The sequence below is a fragment of the Euprymna scolopes genome, chromosome 6 (genome assembly GCF_053919585.1).
Source record: "Euprymna scolopes isolate OS-2025 chromosome 6, ASM5391958v1, whole genome shotgun sequence".
Lineage (NCBI taxonomy): Eukaryota > Metazoa > Mollusca > Cephalopoda > Sepiida > Sepiolidae > Euprymna > Euprymna scolopes.
The window spans coordinates 110,110,613-110,132,419 of record NC_136487.1 but is presented as its reverse complement, the minus strand read 5'-3'; the positions used below and the strand labels follow the sequence as shown (position 1 = coordinate 110,132,419).

General features: G+C 32.7%; 1 protein-coding gene across 2 annotated transcripts in view; it reads right to left on the bottom strand.

Moving 5' to 3' along the window:
- LOC145277862 (scoloptoxin SSD14-like) overlaps positions 1–21,807 on the bottom strand; it is a 189,148-nt gene that overhangs the window by 37,690 nt on the left and 129,651 nt on the right. For both annotated transcript variants that reach the window (XM_080129815.1, XM_080129813.1), the window contains exons 2-5: positions 12,165–12,335; positions 8,775–8,900; positions 6,932–7,023; positions 2,266–2,458 (exon numbers count right to left, since the gene is read on the bottom strand). In XM_080129815.1, coding sequence (XP_079985941.1) covers positions 2,266–2,458; positions 6,932–7,023; positions 8,775–8,900; positions 12,165–12,335 — 582 coding nt within the window. The remainder of the gene's footprint in view (positions 1–2,265; positions 2,459–6,931; positions 7,024–8,774; positions 8,901–12,164; positions 12,336–21,807) is intronic.

Below are 21,807 nucleotides of genomic sequence, written 5' to 3'. Positions count from 1 at the left end.
ATGGGTCCGGAACTAAGAACATGCCTTTTCAACAAGCGTCGGCAAGAGCCACCTGATTGCAGCAGGGAATCACCACATTTCAGTACATCCAGGTACACTTTGATGTTGACTTTCAAGCTGACTCGATGTGGCCCTCACTTGAAACCACACCAAAGACCATAACCGTGGCCGGAAAGGGTCGTCTGATGCATTGAATTATGTCTTCAAGCATTGAACCATCCAAATTTGCATTTTGAGGGTGCTAGCAATGGTCCTGTTGTCATAACTTGGATTGGTAGAGAGCATAAGTTGTACAGCGGTGTATCTCTGATCTCGTTCGTTGAACATTGTGTCACTTTTAGACATAATAGAAGGCTCCTATGGCTCTTGGGATTTGTACACAACTAGCCAACTAGTAGATGGTCTGCAATGAAAAATAAATGGTTTTCATCCAACAGAAATGGAATCATATCATCTTTTCTAGGGTTACAATTTTATCATTTCACCCTGTAGTTTGCGTGTGTTTCATATTGCATCTGTTGAGGGTTTTGGCCACCAAAAATCTAAGCAAGATGGTGTCATGCACATGTATGGTGTAATTGAAAGGCAACAAAGAATAAACAATCACAAAAAAAAAATGTGACACATGAGATTTGGAAATAAATTTGAATTTTTATCCAATCAAGAATTGATATACAAAAACAACATTTACTGGCTGCTGCTGCTTGCTAACAATGTTTTTGGACTAATGGATTCTGTTATAACAAAAATACAAAAGTAAAAAATGCCACATCTAACCTAATTTATTTATTTTTTCAAATACTTTGTATATGCGTCTGTATATGAATAACAATCATACAAAGTTTATCATTTCAAATTTCAAATTTCTACTTTCCATGTTTTGGTTCTCCATAAAATTCTTCTTGCAGATACACAAGCATCTATATAATATTAGGGTTGTTTCTTCCTTAGTTAGTCTGTACGTTATGCTTTAAAAAAGAGCCAATTACAATTTTTGAAGGTCAAACTGCTTAAAGAAGGCTAAATTTGTGAAATTTGCCTTTGCCTATATGAGAGTGACCTCTCTTTGATATACTCATTTTCAAATCTAATTATAATAATATGATCATTGTTGTAATGATCTAAGAAAGGAACTCATAGTAATTTGGATGGACGAATATTTAATATGATCAGATCTTTCTTAGCTAAAAAAAAAAGATTTAGGTTGTTTCTGATTGCTGTACATTTAAACAACATCACATGAGCGTGGGTATGTCTCAAGGATCTACACTTGAACCTATATTATTTCTGATATCCGTAAACAACCTCCCTGATGCAATTGCATCTGAGATGAGTATATTTGCTGATGACACCATGCTCTATTCCTGGCATAGGCACAAATTGAAAGCTTACACATGTAAGACAATGGCTTAATCCTTGGAAAATAATTTCTACTCCCAAAATTGATAGTCACATTTAACGCTACCAAGACAATGGTCCTTTCCTTTAACAAATATAAGAAACATTTCCAACCATTGATTCTCGTGACTGATACCATCCTTCCAAAGAGTTCAAGATTCAAACTCCTCAGCCTGACATTTTCCGATAACATGAATTGAAATAGGCAACAATCAAAGAGAGAACTACTAGCATTATATAAGAATAAGAAAGGAAGATGCTACTAACTCTGCTGCAAAGAAGGTAGGCTTCCTCTATCAAGTTAGAAAACCTTTCACACTTGCCAGTATCTTATATTGCTATAATGCCACCATTCACTTATGCATGGAGTATTGTGGCCATATTTGGGCTGGTGCACCAACAACTAGTCTTAGCCAGGATACAAAAAAAGAGTTCATAAACTAATAAATCCCTCACTGTCTTCCAAGCTTCAGCCCCTTATCACATCATCGCAGTGTTGCATCCCTGTGCTTGTTTTACAAGTACTTCTACGGAATTTCCTTCAATGAAAATACTCCCAACCCATTCAACAACAAAAATCCATTACAGAAATTCTTAGATTTTCTACTCTAATACCTACTTTGGGTTGCTTCCATTTAGAATTTCCTCCCTGCTCCTATTTCCTCAACCACTGATTTGCAGAAATTTAAATGTAATGTGAACAAATATCTTGTTATCCAACTTTCTACCCTCTTATAAATCTGGTTCATATCAGTGCTGGTTTTATGGTGAACGGAAGAAAAAAATGACCATCCAGATGTGTTGAACAAAAAGCTGCTCTTTTTTTATTTATTCTAAAGAAAAAAATGAATACAAGTCTGAACTTACTTTAAATCTGGAATTTCAAAAATGGTAGCATTTTTTTTTTTGAGAGTCTGAGCCAGTGAATAAGGTACTTTGAATCCATTTTTGGCAAGATTAATGGTTGGAGTGAATAAGTCTTTCCAAGGAAGTTTCCCAAATTTCTGATGGGCCTTCCAGATGCCATAAACTTGGCCTGGAACACCTACAGACAAAGGACCTAAAAGACAAAAGATTTATTTACAAATAGTTTGGATCAGTTAATATAGAGCCATTCACAAAACAATTATTTCATGACAATGTGATGTTTTTAAAAGAAACCAAATTTTCATCTTTGAATAATTATCTAAGTTTTAAATGTGCCCTCATTTCTTTATAGAAGCAACTTGTTGGTCCGTTGGTCATGCTTAAGTTTGAAATAGAAGTTTTTATTTTTATTTTTTTTCCATAAAAAACAATAGTCATCATAACTACTTACTCTCTCATGCAAAAATTTTTCCCACAAAATTTCACAAACATTTTTCTTCATATTAGTTTTAAAATGGTAGAAATTAGAGATGAAAATTGACATAACCCAGGTATTGTAAGAACATGCTTAAGAAACAGCTGTACACTAGTAAAGATATAGAATCATATTTCAACAAGGATTTGTCGTCTTTCTTTAAAACACAGCAGCAATGTACAACACTTGTTTTCTTTCTACTTGATGCTACTTGTCAGCAATCATTACAGTCATTTAATGTCAATGTTAAGGGTATGTCCGCAAGTACTTATTTGATGATTTAAAAATGTAAGCGCATAAGCAGGAAATAGAAGTCAGATAGGAGTCAGGTGCTGGTCTTTGGTGGCATTGTCTCCTGTGAGAACATGAACTAAAGGAAATGATGACATAAGAGATAGTATAATACAAAGTGTAGGGACTCTTTGTTGGAAACTTGAAGCAGGGAGACATAATAAGAAATGACTTAAGAATCAATTATAAACAAAGGGAGTAGGCCCCAAAAATCTGTAGCCCCAATATTTCTTTCAATCCCCACTAGCAAAGAAGAGGATAATATTAACAGCCAAAAGAAATAGTGCTTCACCAAATTCGGATGTATAACTCTTTTTGGACCAAGTAAAGAATAGATACCCTGTACAGAAGACGACTGGTGATGACCGGCACACATTCCAAGTGACACCGGTGGTTCGACCTTGACATTGGCACAAGCACATGGCGTTGGTTATTTGTAAACATGTTAAATAGCAGACATGGTCAAATGTTCGTGAGCAAGATTTTTAAAAAATATATTTACAAAACTTTTGAAGATTTAAAAGAAAAAATATATATTTACAAAACATGTTTTTTTTTAAGTAAGTAACAAAACGAACGTATTTAAACAAAATATATTTAAATAAATGGGTGTATTTCTGAATGTGTTTTTAATATATTTACAGAACTTTGTAATAAAACTAAATATGATAATAATTATAATTATAATAAAAATAAATAAAAAGAATGAGCTATATTAATTACTAAACATTAAAAATCGAAGTCCTGTCTATTAAAAATACATAATTTTAAAAACTTTTAAAAATAAAATTATTTAAACGAAACATTTTAATGGCAGAAACAAATATAAAATAGCTGACTTGTTCGAATTTTTGCAAATGTTTTGTGGGTTTTTGCGACCACGATTGATTTTTATGTACAATGTTTGTTTTTTGGGTTTTTTTCCATTCTGTGTGCGTTTTTCATCCAATTCAATATTTATTTAAAGTGTGATGTATGTTGGTGGTCACTGAAGGAGAAATCCTTCTAGGCCGAGGCAATTTTTATGCATAATAAAATCACAAGTATAAGCAACAAGTATAAACGATCGAGATTTAAAAAAATATATTATTTTATTCACATATCTTTTTATAACTTATTTTTATTAAAGAAAAACAAAAAAAAACTTGCTATTTGCTTACTTCTCCACAAGGGCAAATTAAATACAAGTTTTTAATGAAACAAAACACAACATTTAAACAAAATATATTTAAATAAATGGATGTTGTGCAGAAATGGTATCACACAATTTGAAAAATGTATTTTCTGATTTTCTTTCATGCCACAGGAATTCCTTCAGATAGGAATCTAAGTGAGATCTTCTACAGCCGAACATTGATTTAATAAATCGTTTATGGCGATTCCAATAGCTTTCTATTGTCTGTGTATGGACTTGGTTGTTTGGGTTCACAAAATGTTGTGAATGGTTTACAGTGTAATAGGGAAATCCCAAATCAGTCTCTATCATGTTATATGCTTTCCATTCATCGCTATGAATGGTTGTTCCTGGTAAAACAATGTTTTTTTTATTATGGGTAATAAGGTTTCTTTATTCCTTTTTTCGACTATCTCCATGTATCCTACTGCAGGCTTACTGCTTGTATCAACCAAGCCAAACACCCATAATGGCTTGTGAGTAGCTCTTCCAGGATGATGCTTTGGTCTGTGGGAAAAACACGATTCATCTATCTGGATGATTGTTCCAGGCCCACAAAGTCTTATGGGATTATCAATAAAATATTTCACACATATTGCTCGAAATACAGCATATATGTCATTGACCATTGGTTTCGAAATATTCAGTTGCATCATGGCATTTTTTTTACTTATTCTTTGACTCCATGGATATATTGCTAATATCCATGTCTGTAAGGATAACTTAGATTTAAAAAATGGCTTGTATCGTATAGATGTTCCATTTTTATATTTCTGACACATTTTATTTTGGCATTTTCAAATATATTTATCCAATGCCATTGAATGTTTCGTTCAATTCATATGGACATTACAGCATTCACAATTCATTTCATTTGCAAATAAGGAATGCTATTTCATCCATTCAATTATGGATAGATGATCTCTACAAATCAACTGGCACACAACATCTTCGAAAATGGCTTTATCCATTTGTTACAGTATTTAAAACAAAATTGTCCAAATATTAATTTTTTTTAATACCTCGTAAAATTTTGCCTTCTTCAACTTTTGGATTTCTTGTCATTTAATAAATTGCACATGAGGGCATCATCAGATTAAATCAAAATTTAATATTTAAAAATATTAAAAAAATATATTAATTGTCGCTAAAGTTAATGTTTTAATGAATAATTAAATAAATATTGAATTGTATTAAAAACGCATACAGAAAGAAAGAAAAAAAAAAACAAAAAAAAACACCGTAAATAAAATCAATCTTGTCGCAAAAATCTGTGAAACATTTGAAAAATTCAAGCAAATCAGTTATTTTATATTTGTTTCTGCCATTAATAAGTTTGGCTTAAATTTATTTATTTTATTATAATTATAATTATTAGTATTCTAAGTTTTATTAAAAAGTTCTGTAAATATATTAAAAACGCACTCAGAAAGACACCCATTTATTTAAATATATTTTATTTAAATACGTTCATTTTGTTACTTACTTAAAAAAATGTTTTGTAAATATATATTTTTTCTTTTAAATCTTCAAAAGTTTTGTAAATATATTTTTTTTAAATCTTCAAAAGTTTTGTAAATATATTTTTTTTAAATCTTCAAAAGTTTTGTAAATATTTTTTTTTTTTTAAATCTTGCTCGTGAACATTTGACCATGTCTGCTATTTAACATGTTTACAAACAACCAACGCCATGTGTTTGTGTCAATGTCAAGGTCGAATCCCCGGTGTCACTTGGAATGTGCGCCGGTCATTGTCTTCTGCTACGGGGTATCTATTCTTTACTTGGTCCCTCTTTTTTTTTTGTGTTGTGGCAATTTTGATTTCAAAGTGAAAATGCACCCCATGGAGATATAGCCACCATAGGAGAATGAGAAAAAATCTTAGATGAAGTGGCCTTAGTTTTGGAGGATCACTGTGGTTGAGTGTTGAAAACATGAAGTATGATTTGATTGTACTGTTTATGATTCGTTGATGTGTATTTAATAAACAAACATATTTTATTTGATCATCACACATCATGTGAAGTTGGAGAAAGAAAAGTCTGTTTGTAAAGAGCCGCGCGTTGTATCTCAGCAGTTGTATTTTCTTTCTCCAATTTTACAACATGGCAAGAAAGAAGAAAAGAAAAAAAAGAAAGAAAGAAAACAACATACTGAGGATGGAGTCTAGCTCCGAAATATATTTATGTTATAAATTTCAAACAAGTAAAATATTTATTTTCCTAATATTGCATTGTGATTTGGCTTTCAAGTGCACTTGATGCATATTTTATTTTATTCAAATTAAAACAACATTTCAAGATTGAACTCACACCATTGACGTTATTCTCGCGTTGCCTACGCACTGTTCCAACATTTCAAAATACAACCGCTGAGATACAACGTGCGGCTTTTTACAAACAGACTTTTCTTCCTCCAACTTTACAACATGGCAAGAAAGAAGAAAAGAAAGAAAGAAAACAACATACTGAGGATGGAGTATAGCTCTGAAATATATTTTTGTTATAAATTTCAAACAAGTAAAATATTTGTTTATTTTCCTAATTATTACGTTGTGATTTGGCTTTCAAGTGCACTTGATGTATATTTTATTTTATTCAAATTTATTTATTGCAAAATATTAATCGCAAACAAATATTTTAAAAAGTTCTCAATTGTTGCAAGTGAGGAGATACTCTTCTGCATGGGTGTATTCTAAATCTCACAGCTGTTAGAGGAAAACTTACCTGTTATGGAAGATTTGTTAAAGAACATATTTTTGTCGGCCTTTAGTGGTGCAGTCTCACGGGAATCAATAAATGTAAATTTCTCTGTTTTTCTAAAACAATAAAATACATAAAATAAATTTTTACTGATGATCACATCAAGTTCTTCAAGTTACTATTTATTTGTTTGCTTCTCTGATATGACAAGGACATCATTGAAAATTAATGTCAGAGGCACACATGAACCATGTTAATTGAGTGTTGATTTAAATTTTAAGTTAAGACAGAAATTAGTTTCTAATCAATAATCATGCATAATAATTATTGACAAGGGACTTTTTTTTCTTCCGTAGCATGGTGTTAGTATAAAATGAAATGAAATTATGAAGTGTCCGTGTCATTTTTGTTTTCATGTCCAGGAGGTGCTTGGCATATTTTACTTCACACGGTCAGGAATGTGCATTAGTCTCCATAAGGAATTATAGGAAGATTTATTTAAATAGTAGTAAATGGGGTGCGAGCAAGATTGCTGACAGCGATGGGGGCATTGGTGTTTACTTAAAATCTTTGACGCTATTTATATCAAAACGCAAAAAACCTGGCCTAAATCAAGTCACATTTCAGAATAGTACCAATAGAGTCAAATGCTTCACATAACCTCCCCTCCCCCACACCCACTCGTTCCTGCCACTGACTCTAGAATAGGCATGCTCTCCTCACTTTCCCTTATCGCAACAACGCCCCGACTGCCGTCAGCAACCTCTTGATGATATGAAGACGATTTCATGAAAAGTTAAAACTGCAGACACTTTGAGGATAAAAAATGCTTGGACCATACATCCATACATTTGATGTAGATAATACGAAAAATTGAAAAAATAAAAAAAGGTATTACTAAACAGAAGCTTTCTGTTGTTTTTAACAATGTCTGCCTGAATGAAAAAATGCTGTCTAAATACACGGAATGTATATATATATATATCAATGTAACATGTATATGAACTGATTAAAAATTAAAAATAAACAAAGATTAATATACAAAATGTATAATGATCTTTTCGATTTTGACCCATTTTTGACCCCTTAAAAACTATTTTAACCAGCTAAAGACCCATAAAAGAATGGTCCATAACAAATCCAATCATTTGAGGCCTCTAGCGCCACTCTGCGACTTTTAGTTTCGGAAGAGATGGAGTTTGAAAATATGGAGACAGACAGACAGACATAGATATGCATATAAATATAAATAAATGCATATACATATATATATATATATGTATATGATGATGATTGCAACGTCTTGTCAGGCGAGTGCCACTCCCTCAGACACTTAAAGTCCATGAGCCCAAATGCCTGAGGAAGTATCAATACAAAGATGATATTACAGAGTTTTAGCTTTGTACGGCAGCTAAGTCTCTCTCTCGGTTCAAAATGTTGAGAACAAGCAAGAGCAAGATAGCCAGTAACAAGTTAAACTGCAGACCAGCTTAATGCAGGTACTGGTCTCCTGCTTTATGGTTTTTTAAATCAGAGATTTGCTTCTCCTAGAAAGGTTGCCTTCACCATGGCTTATGGGAGCCCTCTCTACCCCAACACAAATATATATATATATATATATATATATATATATATATATATATATATACATACAAATATACACGGTGCTAGTTGGTCGTTGACCCCGAAAAAGGGTTCATATATATAAACACACACACACACACACACACACACACACACACACACACACACACACACACACACACATATATATATATACATGCATATATATGGGTGTGTGTGTGTGTGTGTGTGTGTGTGTGTGCATTACGATAATTTTTAATTTTTGAAAATGCTGTTCTCTCACATGTCATAAATCAAAATAAAAGATCCACCTCCAATGCCACTACTCATCGGCAATCCAATATCCATACAAATAAGTGTAGCTAAGGCAGCATCAACGGTACTGGCATCTTTATTCTCTAAGAAAGACCTGCAAAGAACAAAAAATAAAAGTCATATTTGCTAAAACACTGCTTACCAAAAACAAAAAAAAATAGCTATTTATAAATTTTTATCAATTTATTTTTTTATCATTTTTATATCTCTATATCTTTATGCCTAATTTAAAAAGTAACCATTTACACAATGAAATATTACTAATTTGAATGTTACATAACATTTATTTAAAATAAAATTACCTTCGATCTTTGCGACTCACTTTCACAGTTGAAACAATAACTTAAGAATAATTGAAGTGGTAGTATAAAATATTTATTGATCGGTCATCATAAAAACAATTTGGCCAATGGGAATAGCTGAATGGGAATAACTGAAAGAAAATTGGATGCTGGCTTTTCTATTTAATTTAGACTTAATTTTGCTGATGAAAAGTTATAAAGATTTACAAAAGTTGATAAAAAAAACTTAAAAATAGATTAACAGCTTTTATAAGCATTCAATTTCCATCTTTGATAAATATCAAACTCATAAATGTATTTGGTTATAGTCAGTTAAAGCCTTCCCTTGTTTTCTTCATGCCTGTTACTGGAACTAGTGACGACTCAAAATATTTTTGTTTTTTTATTTAGTATTTGTTTATTTAAGTGATGCATTGAAATAAAATTTAAAAAAAAGCACATTATTGAAAATAAAAATAACAAAATTAGTCGTTTTTTTTTGGGTCACCCTGTATATGTTTATGAAATTATAGAAATAAAAATAATAAAATTAAATTTGAACAGATTTGTTTGTTGGCAATAAGGCTATGCTGTGCCAACCAGCACATTGTACTTAACATGTCCGAAATTTTGTTTAATAAGTCTTTCATTATTGTTTTTGGTGGTGCACAATTCCATCGCTGGCATTACTTCATAAACTTAAAAAGATTGCAATAAGTTTTTTCAATAATTCTTAATAAAAAAGGTTGCAAAAAGTGTTTTCGATAAAACTTAATAAAAAAAAAGATAACATGCACAGAGGAGATACGGACATGAGGAAAAAAAGTGGAGGGACTACTTTGAGTCATCACCAATTCTGGTAACAGATATGCTAAAAACAAGGAAAGACTTTAGCTGATTTTATAACCATGTATTTTGATAACTTCCTAATCCATGGTCATTTATTACTTTTGGTGAAATGTTACCAAGCAACCTATCTTTTACTTAAAAGCATGTTTTAAAAAAAAGAAAAAAATTGCATTAAACAATAAAAATAGTTATAGAAAGTTTAATTATACATACAAAATGTGAAAAAGTTGACTGGGGAAAATGAAGGGAGAATCCTGAAGGCAAATAATTCCAAGTTTTGCCATTTCTTGAAAAAAAAATTTTTTTTGTAAGGAACAAAAAAAAAAAAGAACAAGAATGAAAACTTGGAATTAATTTCCAAGAAAAAAGATGGTTTATATAGTTAAATCTATATAAACCATCTTTTTTTAATGGGAAAACTTGCTAACTTCATTTGCAGCACCTATCGAAATCCATGAAAACAGAAATTGTTGCAGGTGTTGTAAAAGTCAATAAATGTGCCTACCTTGGCAATACAATTGACTTCAGAGATGATGATCAATTGAGAGTTAATATAAGATGATATATATTTGCCACCAGGTATCAGCACTTTTATAAAACATAGATATTCCAGCATATCTGAGAAAGGTAGTCTGGCTAAGATGTGGTTGATGATTAAATGTCAAAATGAAATTATCCTGCAGTGCATCAGATAGAGAAATTGCCAGTCTCACCATAAAAGCTTCTTTTTTTTTTTTTTTTACACAGTGGTCACCACTTATCAAGGCACGGAAGCCACTCAGGGATAAGGGTTATTGCAAGTACAGTACGTTAGTGTAGAGATTTAATGAAGTGTTTACTTAAGGGGGCGGTTCATTAGGAATTTGTTAACGTTGGACTTAAAGACATCCAAGTTGTAGTCAGGTGAGAAGCAGGCAGACGGAACAGAGTTCCACAGGCGTGCAGTTCTAAGAAAGAAGCTTTGTTTATGGAATCTATGTTTTGATTTAGACACAGATAAAGAGTGGGGGAAATTTTTCACAGTGGATTCAGCTAGACGGGTGTTTTTCGTGAAGGATTGGCGAGGGGGGGGCCAGAGATTGGCGTTCAGACGAGCACCTGCTATGGAAATAACGATAAAACAAGGATAGGCTCGCAACGTCTCTTCTGTGGGAGAGAGGTTGCAGGGTAGAGAAAAGGGCATCCCCCACCAAGCCACAAAGTCTATTTTGTACTCTGTCAAGGCAGGATAGGTTGTTTTTAGCAGCTCCTGCCCAGATATGGCAGCAGTATTCCATCCTTGGACGTACTTGGCTTTTATATAGATAGATTTTCATGAAAAATTGTGTTGCACAACGTCTCGACTGATATGGCCATGCCACCTGCTATCAGTGATCTGAAATGCTCCAAAGTGTGTCTCACATCAAGATCTTGTGATAGATCATTTAAAACATGAGGGAGATAAGTTGATAATGAACTGATCATACAGCACAAATGAAATGGCAACAGATTAGAGAAGTTTAAAGTAATTCATAAAATATTTCATCTGAACATGAAGAAACGAAAATATTATAAGTTGTTTTTTTCAGTGTTTTGCATACACAATTCAACTTACTGCTTTTAATACTATTTTTTTAAAAATTAAATATGGTTGTAAATAACAAAAATTTGGGACTAAAGTAGAAACTTTTCATTGTAAATCATAATTAACCGTACATGATAAAATCACCTATATTTTATACCTCTAAAATTTTCTGGAATTAGTATGTTACAAACTAGAACATTTATTTGACCGTTTTTATTTATTTGTTGAATTATGGAGAGATTTTAAATTTGAAATTATTAATTCTTGAAAGAATGTAACTTAAATATTTTAATTTTGCAAATTTTACAATTGGCAATAAAAATGTTGAAAATATCAATTTTATACTGAAAAAAAAAAATGAATAAACTCAGTATATTTTTAATCACACTTAATTAAGAATATAATTCATGTATTTTTTTTAAATAAGTTGAAATTAATATTTTTAGAATTTACATAAAATAAGCAAGTTTAATTTTGTCTTTTTAATTCAATTTGTATTTTATTTTTACAGAGTTCATGTATTGGCCAAAAGGTCAGTTCTGCAAAAATAGCTGGTCAAAATGCCTTAGGTTCTTATTAATTAAAAAAAAATTCTAAATAAAAAATGTCATAGTTCAAAATGTTGCAAAATGTGCAAAATTCCAGATTGAAATGTGTGACTTACTTTCCCATTTCTGAGCACATGGTGGCACCTGACGTCACGGCAGCTTGTTTATATTTTGCCAGTTTGGATGGGGAAGAGGGAAAGTGGAAATCTGCCTTCCATACCAATGTAAAGTACAGAATGACGACCATTATAATTAAAAGAATAATGAAGAACAGTACCAACTTGTTCCTGAAAAACAAAAGAAAAAAACATTAATAAAAGACAACTCTCTCTCTCTCACACACACACACACACACACACACACACACACACACACACACACACACAATCATTTTTGCTTGTTCAAGGATCAGACGTTTTTCATATTTCATCCACACATTCAACATTCATTTTCTAATCACTTGCTTCCAAGTTTTTATTGGCTGACCAACCTTACTGCAATTCAAGACTATGCTTCTACAATGGTTTATCTTTAAGGAGCATAATCGATTTTACACTGGACAAACGTAGTGCTTTAAGCAAATCTTGACCTAATGTGTTGGGTTTGATCAGATTTCAAATTGCAGATCCATCTAATCATAATTGCTGCAGTTGGACAAGAGAGGACTGGCTAAGGGTTTAGAATTCACTGCTGTTAGAATATATGTAATAATTTTAAAATAACTAATAAAAACTGGTTAATTTTAGTAAAGCATTTTCTGAAAAAGATTTTTTGTTTTTCAATTAAAAAAATTATCAATTTAGTTAGGGGATGGACAAATAATAATAATTATCAATTTAGTTGAGGATGGACAAATAATAATAATAGATTTATCTCCCTCTAAATCTTTTGATCAGAGTTATCTCTCTTTAATTCCTTTTGCTTTGAATTGTTGTTGGGAGTAATAATGTAGTCGTTCCTGTGTAAATAAAGAAAGTTGCCTTGGGCATACATTAATCTTAACACGATGGTGTATGTTCATTTGTTAAGTTTATCCTACAACCTCGAATATCAAGTTTACATAAAATTAAATTATGTTTGTCTCGTTGGATTAATCATTGGAGAAGTAAATATTTAACAATAAAAACATGTTTATTTTAGTAAAGAAGACGTCCTTTAAACTAACATTCATCACAGAAATAATGTTAAAAATCATCATCATCAACAACAGCAACAGTAGAGCAGCAACAACAACAACAATAATAATAATAAACATAATACATGAAACTAACCAGAGAGCTGAAAGAGATAAGAAAGATGAAGAAAGTTAAACTAACACCAAGAAGGAGCACTAGGAACAATCCTGAAAAACTTTGAAAGAAGAATAGGAGAGATTGAAATCAGGGAGATGGCTCCAAAAATACAATGAATAACAATAGTAAAAATGGCTGAAATATTAAGGATAACTCTTGAATGCAGAGACTAAGACACATGAGCTAAAGGTACTAACCGAACATAAAAAAACTGCAACAGAAATAAAAAATTTAAAAAATATAGAGGAAGATCACATTGAATCAAGAAAACTAAAACTGTATAATTGAGGGTTATCTCCTCCTTAAATAAAAATTGTAGTGTCGGCATGAACTGGCACAAGTTGTTGTGAAGAGTCAAGAAGGATGAAGGGGCCGAAGAGAGAGAACACTAACAGGACTTTCACTGGATGAGTACAAAGAGAACTGGGATCTTGAGGAGGCTTATTGCCACCAAAATTCCAGAGAAGGCCAATGCCAGCAAGAAATCGATGGCAAACAGCTGTTGTGATAATGCAAATTCACTTGCAAAGGTTATTGAAAGAGATAGAGAGTACTGAAAATCTAGGGAGACTTGTCATCTAGACTCCAGGTTGTTGACGAAGAGAAATTTTTGATGCTGACCTGTGTGAAAACTCCTAGGGAGAACAAATAATAATCAGTAGTAATAGTCTGCATCCTTTTTACATACTGTTAGACAGCTTTTAGAAATGTACTTCCAAACTAAACTATCTCGTGCCAGGTCATTATTCAAACTAAATAGCCTGAAATGCAACAGATTTTCTTTGGAAATCATTAGAAAATGAAAGTGGAGGCAACATTTTTTTTATAAGTTGGATGTGCTTTCTGATGCCAACCCTGTGAGGGGATGGGAATCAGTGCTTTTTTATTGAGGCACCATTTCTAAGTGATTACCTAATAAGGCTAAAAAGCACTTCACTTACCCTAAATAAATGTGAGATTGGTTAAAAATTAGTAAAAAAATGTTTATTCTACTTTTAAATATAATCATCTCATTCATCAAAAATACCACAATTACTCTAGGGGGTGGGGATATCCTACTTAAGATATCCCCAAATTGGTTTGAAATTTTTAATTTTTATAAATATGGTTAGAAAGTGGGAGAAAAAATGAAAACTGGTTGGTAAGACCTTCTTGACTCTTTCTAAAATATATACTGCCCACTGTTTTCTGGTTTGTTCAGAACTGAAAACAAGCAAGTCAATTTCTAAATGGAAGTGTTATTTAAGTGAGAGAAAAAATTTCTTTGAATGTGTCATAGTGGGGACACTCGGGTAGGTTTTCTATTCCAGAATTTTGTTGCATGCCATTGAGGGGTAATGCATTCTGAGCCAATCGCCAGGTCAGATCACATCCACATCAGTTTTGATACTTTGTTGGCAAAGCTTGATAAACTCCTACTGTTGGTTCGACCACGTTAAGAAGAGTGACTCTTACTTAAGATAGAAAGCCAGAGAAAAGATGACCTAAGAAAACTTGGATGCAAACCATCAGCAAAGATGTTAAATATTGAATTTGAATGGAATCAATCTTCAAGACAGCCAAACTTGAAGACTGAGATTACAAAAAGCATCAGCGTTCGATCCTAGTGAAAGAAAATGATAAAATTTCTTTTCAGCAACAAATGTAAATTCAAAATAAAATCCAAATCTGCCATCATGCCACACAAAAAAGTCTATTAGCTAACACAGATTAAGCAACCGCAGCAAAATCCAACTATGGAATGTACCTACTTCATCTCAAACAAGGGGTGTCACTGAGAAGCTAATGCCTTACAAACTGTTTAAGACGAAATAGGTATATTCCATAGTCATTGCACCACAGTTTGCTTGATCTGTGTTAACTAGATATTCTTGTATGTGGCACAGTTTCTCAGAGTACTCGTCTTGAATGCAAAAGATTCTGGTTTTGAATCCCGAGTTTGAATATGTTCAACTGATGAGCATAAATGAAGGTGAAACTGTTGGACTTCCGATTTGTTGGCTGCGGAATTAATTATCATTTTACATTCTGAAAATTCTAATATATATGGAGGGAGACTAAAATTTGCAGCTATGATTTCAAATAATCTGAAATAACAGCAAGGAAGACTTGATTCCAAATATTTCTCATATGTTATATCTCCCCTCGTTTGGAAATAGGGTATGATTATGAATATCCTCAGTATCAAGTAATATTTATGAATTGTGAAATTTACTTTATGGATGAAACCCAAAAGAGGGGAGATATAACATATGAGAAATACTTGGAATCAAGTCTCCCCTTGCTGTTATTTCAGATCATTTGAACCATAGCAGCACATTTTAGTCTCCCCTCCATCAAGGCCAGAGGTTTTGAGGAAATATCAGATATTTTGTAATTTATATGCAAAATTAGGAAAACAAGGGATTATGATTGAAACATTGGTAAAGGTGCATTATCTTCTCACCCACAAAAAATCCTTTAAAATTACCACTATTAAAGGTTTTCAAAGGTGCTGAAAACGAAAATATAGTTAAAATCCCAGGAAACAAGTAATTTCCAAAATATAAAGAAATTATACTTTTAAAAAGTGGAGGATCACTTTTGTACATTAATTTAATGCAAAATGAGCAGCCACATTATAGCCACCTTTTTGAGGGGTCTGTTATAGTTTTTTATGGGTGATGTTTAAGTGGTAATTGTGGCTTGGTAGATCACACTAAACCTACCTTAAAAAACATGTTTTCTACAGTTTTTTGGGTGTTTCAGATGTGCTGAAAACGAATATTGCATTTAAATTTTCTGCAAATAGGTATTAAGCAATGTAATTTTTTATGCTATAGGTGGTGGCCATTGTTGTACATGCAAGTGCATGCATATTTTAATTTAATACTCGGAAAAATACTTATTTGTGGAAAATTTAAATGTGATATTAAAAAAACAAGATTTTAAAGTAGGTTTTGTGTTAGTCTACCAGGTCACAATGAACACCATTCCTAAAAAAAAGTAACAGACACTCCCCCACCAAAAAAAAGGTGGCTATAAAGTAAGTGCTCATTTTACATTAATATAGAAAAGTGATCCCCCACTTTTTGAAACAATAATGTGCGACCTTAAGGGCATATGTCAAATAGCCCACTACACAATTCCAGTCATTAGCTTTCCAAGGAACCTTTATTTGTTAAATTCTGATGAATAGTCGCCGAGATTTCAAACTTATAAAATTGCTGAAAAGGTGGTATATATATATATATATATATATATATATATATATATATGGATATATATATACTGTTAGTCAAATTGAATATTGAAATTTTTGGTTCTATGGAATTAAACTACATGAAAATTTGCAGGCTTTTTGAATATTATAATGCTATTCTATGGTTAAAATTTTATGACAATTCGTATAAAAGAACCTATATTTTCAAACCAATAAAGTATGCCCAAATTTGCCCACATTTGTATATATAGCGTCATGCCAAGCCAGCTTTAGTTTTGCTGCTTTGGATGAATTTTGATAAGGGTGTTTTTTGCTTTTTTGATGTATAAATATATATTCAGAATATGTTTGCCTTACGGCGACACCAATTATTTTTGTTTTATTAATGTTTATTATTACCCATTTGGAATGTTCCACTTTCCTTTTAAGGGATGTCAGGATGATAATGTTCAAACACACTTGAGTAGGTTTTCGTTAGAATTTGTACTAATTTCAACATGACATATAAGTAGGTAATAATGTTTTCATCTGAAATGCTGAGATTTGAAGGATCCTAAACAAAAAAAAACATTACATGATTTTTCTTATTTCAACATATTAATATATAGTCAGAATGTGTTTGCCTTACAGTGACACTAATTTTTTTTGTTTTATAAATGTTTATTATTAGCCATTTGGAATGTTCCACTTTCCTTTTAAGGGATGTCAAGATGATAACGTTTGAAGCGACACTTCAGTAAGTAATAATGTTTTCACCTAAAATGCATTAGAATTTGAAGGATTACTAAACAACAAAAGCACTATGTGATTTTACTTATTTCGACATATTAATATGTGTTTGCCTTACCAGTGACATCAATTTATTTTTTTTTTTATTAATGTTTAGTATTAGTGATTTGGAATATTCCACTTTCATTGTAAGGGATGGTCAGCATGATAATGGTCGAAGTGACAAGTGTAATAATATCTAGATTAGCCATTTGAGAATATTCCACTTTCTTTTTAAATGATGCTCAGCATGATAATGGTCGAAGTGACAAGTTATATATATATATATAATAATGATGATAAATAAAATATATTGTCATTTTATTCTGCCACCAGATTTTTTCATCAGAGAATCTTTCAAAATATTGGAAGTATTTAAACAAGACCTCAAAATATATTTAATGGTGATGGAAAACCTCGACAAAGTTAAAACAAGGCTGCAAAATTTATAGAAATTTTAATTTTCAAAGGAAGACAGTCTTAAATTAATAGCAGTTTTAGAATAATTTGCAGAATTCTGCAATTCACAAAAAATGTAATATTCTCTCATTTTCAGTTTCTTATTGCTCATAAGGAATACGTATTATCATTTAGCAAATTTGTTACTAAGAATAAAATCATTCAGCCAAAAATGTGAGTTAACTCTTTGACAGCCTAGTACAGGATGTTATAATAATATTTACAAGAAAAACTATTAGCCAAATCAGATTTAACTCTGGAAAGAGCCATAAAAGTGGGACAAACGCTCATAATAACTAGACAAAAACTGGAGGTTTTACTAAAAAGATCAAAGTCAGTCAATTTTGCAAACAAAAGTTCAGTAAGAAAGAAGGACATGGATCAACCAAGACAACGACCAAGAATTGAGGCATCAAACTCTCTAAACAATAACACTGATAACAAAATAAAAAATTGTAAATTCTGTTCATTCTCAAATTTTCATGGAAACTGTCCTGCATATGGACAGAACGGCAACAGATATAACAAAGAAAATCACTTTGCAAGTAGATGTCTTGCTAAAAGATCAGTATATAAAGTGCACCAAGAACACAGTGAGGCATTTTCAACAAGCTTATCTGATGATTGGAATGTAAAGCTACAAGTCAATATAACCTTTAAAATAGAATCAGGCAGCAAAGTAAACATTCTTTCCGTAGCAGATTACAAATACATCCAAATTTAAAATCAACTGGCATAACATTATCAGACTATAACAACACAGCAATACTAGTCCAAAGTAAATGTAGATGATTCAACTACTAAAAACTTTAGTTACTCAAAGTCCAATGTTAAAATATTTTGACCCAGATTCATCAACACAAGAACTCACAGCCATGTTGGAACAAAAACAAAATAATATTTGGGCTCCAGTGGCATTTATTAGCTGCTCTCTTACATCTGTTGAGAGTAACTATTGCCCCCTTGAACTTGAAATGCTGTATATAGTATTTGGCCATGAAGATTTTCATGAATTTCTATATGGACAACAATTTTTAATAAACAATGATCACAAACCTCTCAAAACCATTGTCACAAAACAAATTGTGAAACCCCCACCCAGACCACAACACTTCTTAATGCGTCTACAGAAGTATAATTTTAAAATCCAATACACTTAAGCTAAACTAATGCACTTTGTTGACACACTCAGCCATGCGGAATAAAAACACAAAATACAAGAAATTATTTTGTGCACTTGTAATATCTCCAATACACATCAGTGAGAAACGTCAACAACAGTTGACAACTGAGACAATCAATAATGAAACATTGCAACAATAACAAATTATGGTCGAATGGCCAGATCATCGACATCACCTTAACACCAGTCTTCATCCTTACTTTAATTATCAAGATGATCTGACATACCAATAATACTAATAAAAGGCCAATGAATTGTTGTTCCAATCAATATGTGATCAGAAATGCATAGGATTTTGCATCAGGCACATCTGGGAATTGAAAATACTAAATCCAATGCCATCCAGGATCTATTATGATCGAACATAAACAAGAAAATAGAAGATAGAATAAAAATAACTATGACTCATGTCAACTCTATAGCAATCAATAAAGTTCAAAGCCACTGATGCTGCATGATATACCAGCATAAAGTTGGCACAGATCTTTTCAGACTGCAGGGAAAAGATTATCTCATGATAATGAATTAACTACTAAAAATTTTTTGACTTCATTCAGCTTACTAACACAACTGCACAGTGATAAACCGAACAAAGCACCGAAATACCTAAACTGGTATTAGATTTCGAATAATGGCTCCCAGTTTAAGTGCCATGAATACAAAAATTGACAACAAAATGGGACTTTTCCTATGTAACAAACAGCCAACAATATCCATAATTTAATGACTTTATGGGAAGGACAATTCAAACAGTGAAAAAGACATTGCACAAATGCTTCCAGAATAGAGATGATCTACACCTTGCAATGCTAACCTTGCATACAACACCCGATAAAACCAACTCTCCTTCCTCAGCAGCCAAACTGATGAATCGCAAACTAAGAACACTGCTATCAATGATGAGGAAATATGGTCATGATACAAACCATCCTCAAATATAACAGAAAGTGAAACAGCATAATAGAAATCAGTGAGAGCTCATTTCATTGAAGATCAGGAATCATGTCTGAGTACATAATGGAAAAATTTGGTCCAGGATAGGAAGAGTGATAGAGCATTGCTCCCAACCAAGGTCATATTTGGTGTTAATGATAATGATGACAGAATGTGACAAAACTGTCAACATTAAAAAATTTTTTTATTTTTTTATTACATTTTCACCCCAAACAAGGCACGTTGCCACTTTGATATAGGGGGCTACTATCAAGGACCTAAGTTGCAGGGCTACTATGTAGGGAGTTTAGCAGCAAGATGTTTGTTCACATTACACTTGAACTTCTGCATGTCAGTACAGTTGGGGAAGCAGGAAACCGCAAGAGAATTCCAAAGTCCTGCAGTTCTGGAGAAGAAGCTATTAGAATAAAAGGCTTTCTTACATCTAGGGATCTTTACTGTGTAGGGGTGGGACTTTGCTGCTTGTCAAATTCGTCGGGGGTATTTTTGTCGAGGAGGTACAAGGGCTTGTAGTTCGTCAGAGCATCCACCATTAAAATACTTGTAAAACAGGCAGAGAGATGCAACATTTCGTCGGTGGGACAGGGGCTGAAGTTTAGATGCCAGTTTGGGACCTATTAGATTAGCGACTGTCTTTTGGACCCTGTCCAGGAGCAAGAGACTAGTAGCACCAGCCCAAATGTGACAGTAGTACTCCATACATGAGCGAATAGTGGCTTTGTAGAGGTACAGGATACTTTCAGGCGTAAGTAACTTTCTAGCACGATAGAGAGAGCCCACTTTCTTTGCAGCAGCCTTAGCAATAATCTCGATGTATCTATTCCAACTCATGTTTCTTGTGAACGTTAAGCCAGGGAGATTAAACGAAGTGCTCTCAGGTAAAGTATCTCTAGCCATAGTTATTAGTGGTTGGTAAGGTTTCATATAATTATTAAAACAAACGAGCTTTGTCTTGGCAGCGTTGAACGTTACCATCCACTTTTGACCCCATTACAGACTGAAGGTCTTCCTCTAGGGTTTTAACCATTATTTTAGATATGTGCTCATTAGTTTTCTCCACGTGCCTGCTACAGAGCGTGGTGTCATCGGCAAATATACCCATCTAAGAGACAATTTTGTCAGATAAGTCATTTATGAATATCAGAAATAACAAAGGTCCAAGAATCGATCCCTGGGGCGCACCCGCATTTATATAAAATTTTTTGGACAACCTGGATTCTTCTCTCATTTAAGAAGGATCTAATTATGCTAAGCATTCGTTCAGTAATACCATAGGATTTTATTTTCATTAGAAGATCATCATGCCACACCCTGTCAAAAGCCTTAGATATATCAAGGGCTACTGCCCTCCCCTCCCTTCCATTATCCAGTGCTTGGTATAAACGTTCAGAGATTACAGTTAAAATATCTGCAGTAAAACGGGCTTACCTAAATACATATTGGTGGTCTGACCGAAGTTTAGCAACTGTAAGGTGTTGGACTAGAGCTTGATTAAGGACTCAAATATTTTGGCGAAAAGAGGGAGGAGGCTAATTGAGTGATAACTGAATGGGTCATTTCTTTTGCTAGACTTTTTGTAAATTGGTACCACAGAAGCAGTTTCCCAGCAGCCAGGAAAGCAAGATTCATTAAGGCATTTGTTAAAGAGTTTAGAGAGAATAGGGGAGACTCAGCATTTTTTTAATAGCATAGTCAGGATGAGATCAGGTCCACATGCTTTTGAGGTGCCTAGGTTTCTTATAATATCATGTACTTTGGAAGGCGTGATCTTCAGATCATCTAGCGTGGTTTCTGTCTGCAGAGAAAAATCAGGGAGGGAATGGCTTGCTGAGTCCAATGTAGAGTTTGAGGCAAACTGACGGGCAAGCATGTTAGCTTTCTCAGCTGCTGTACAAACGACT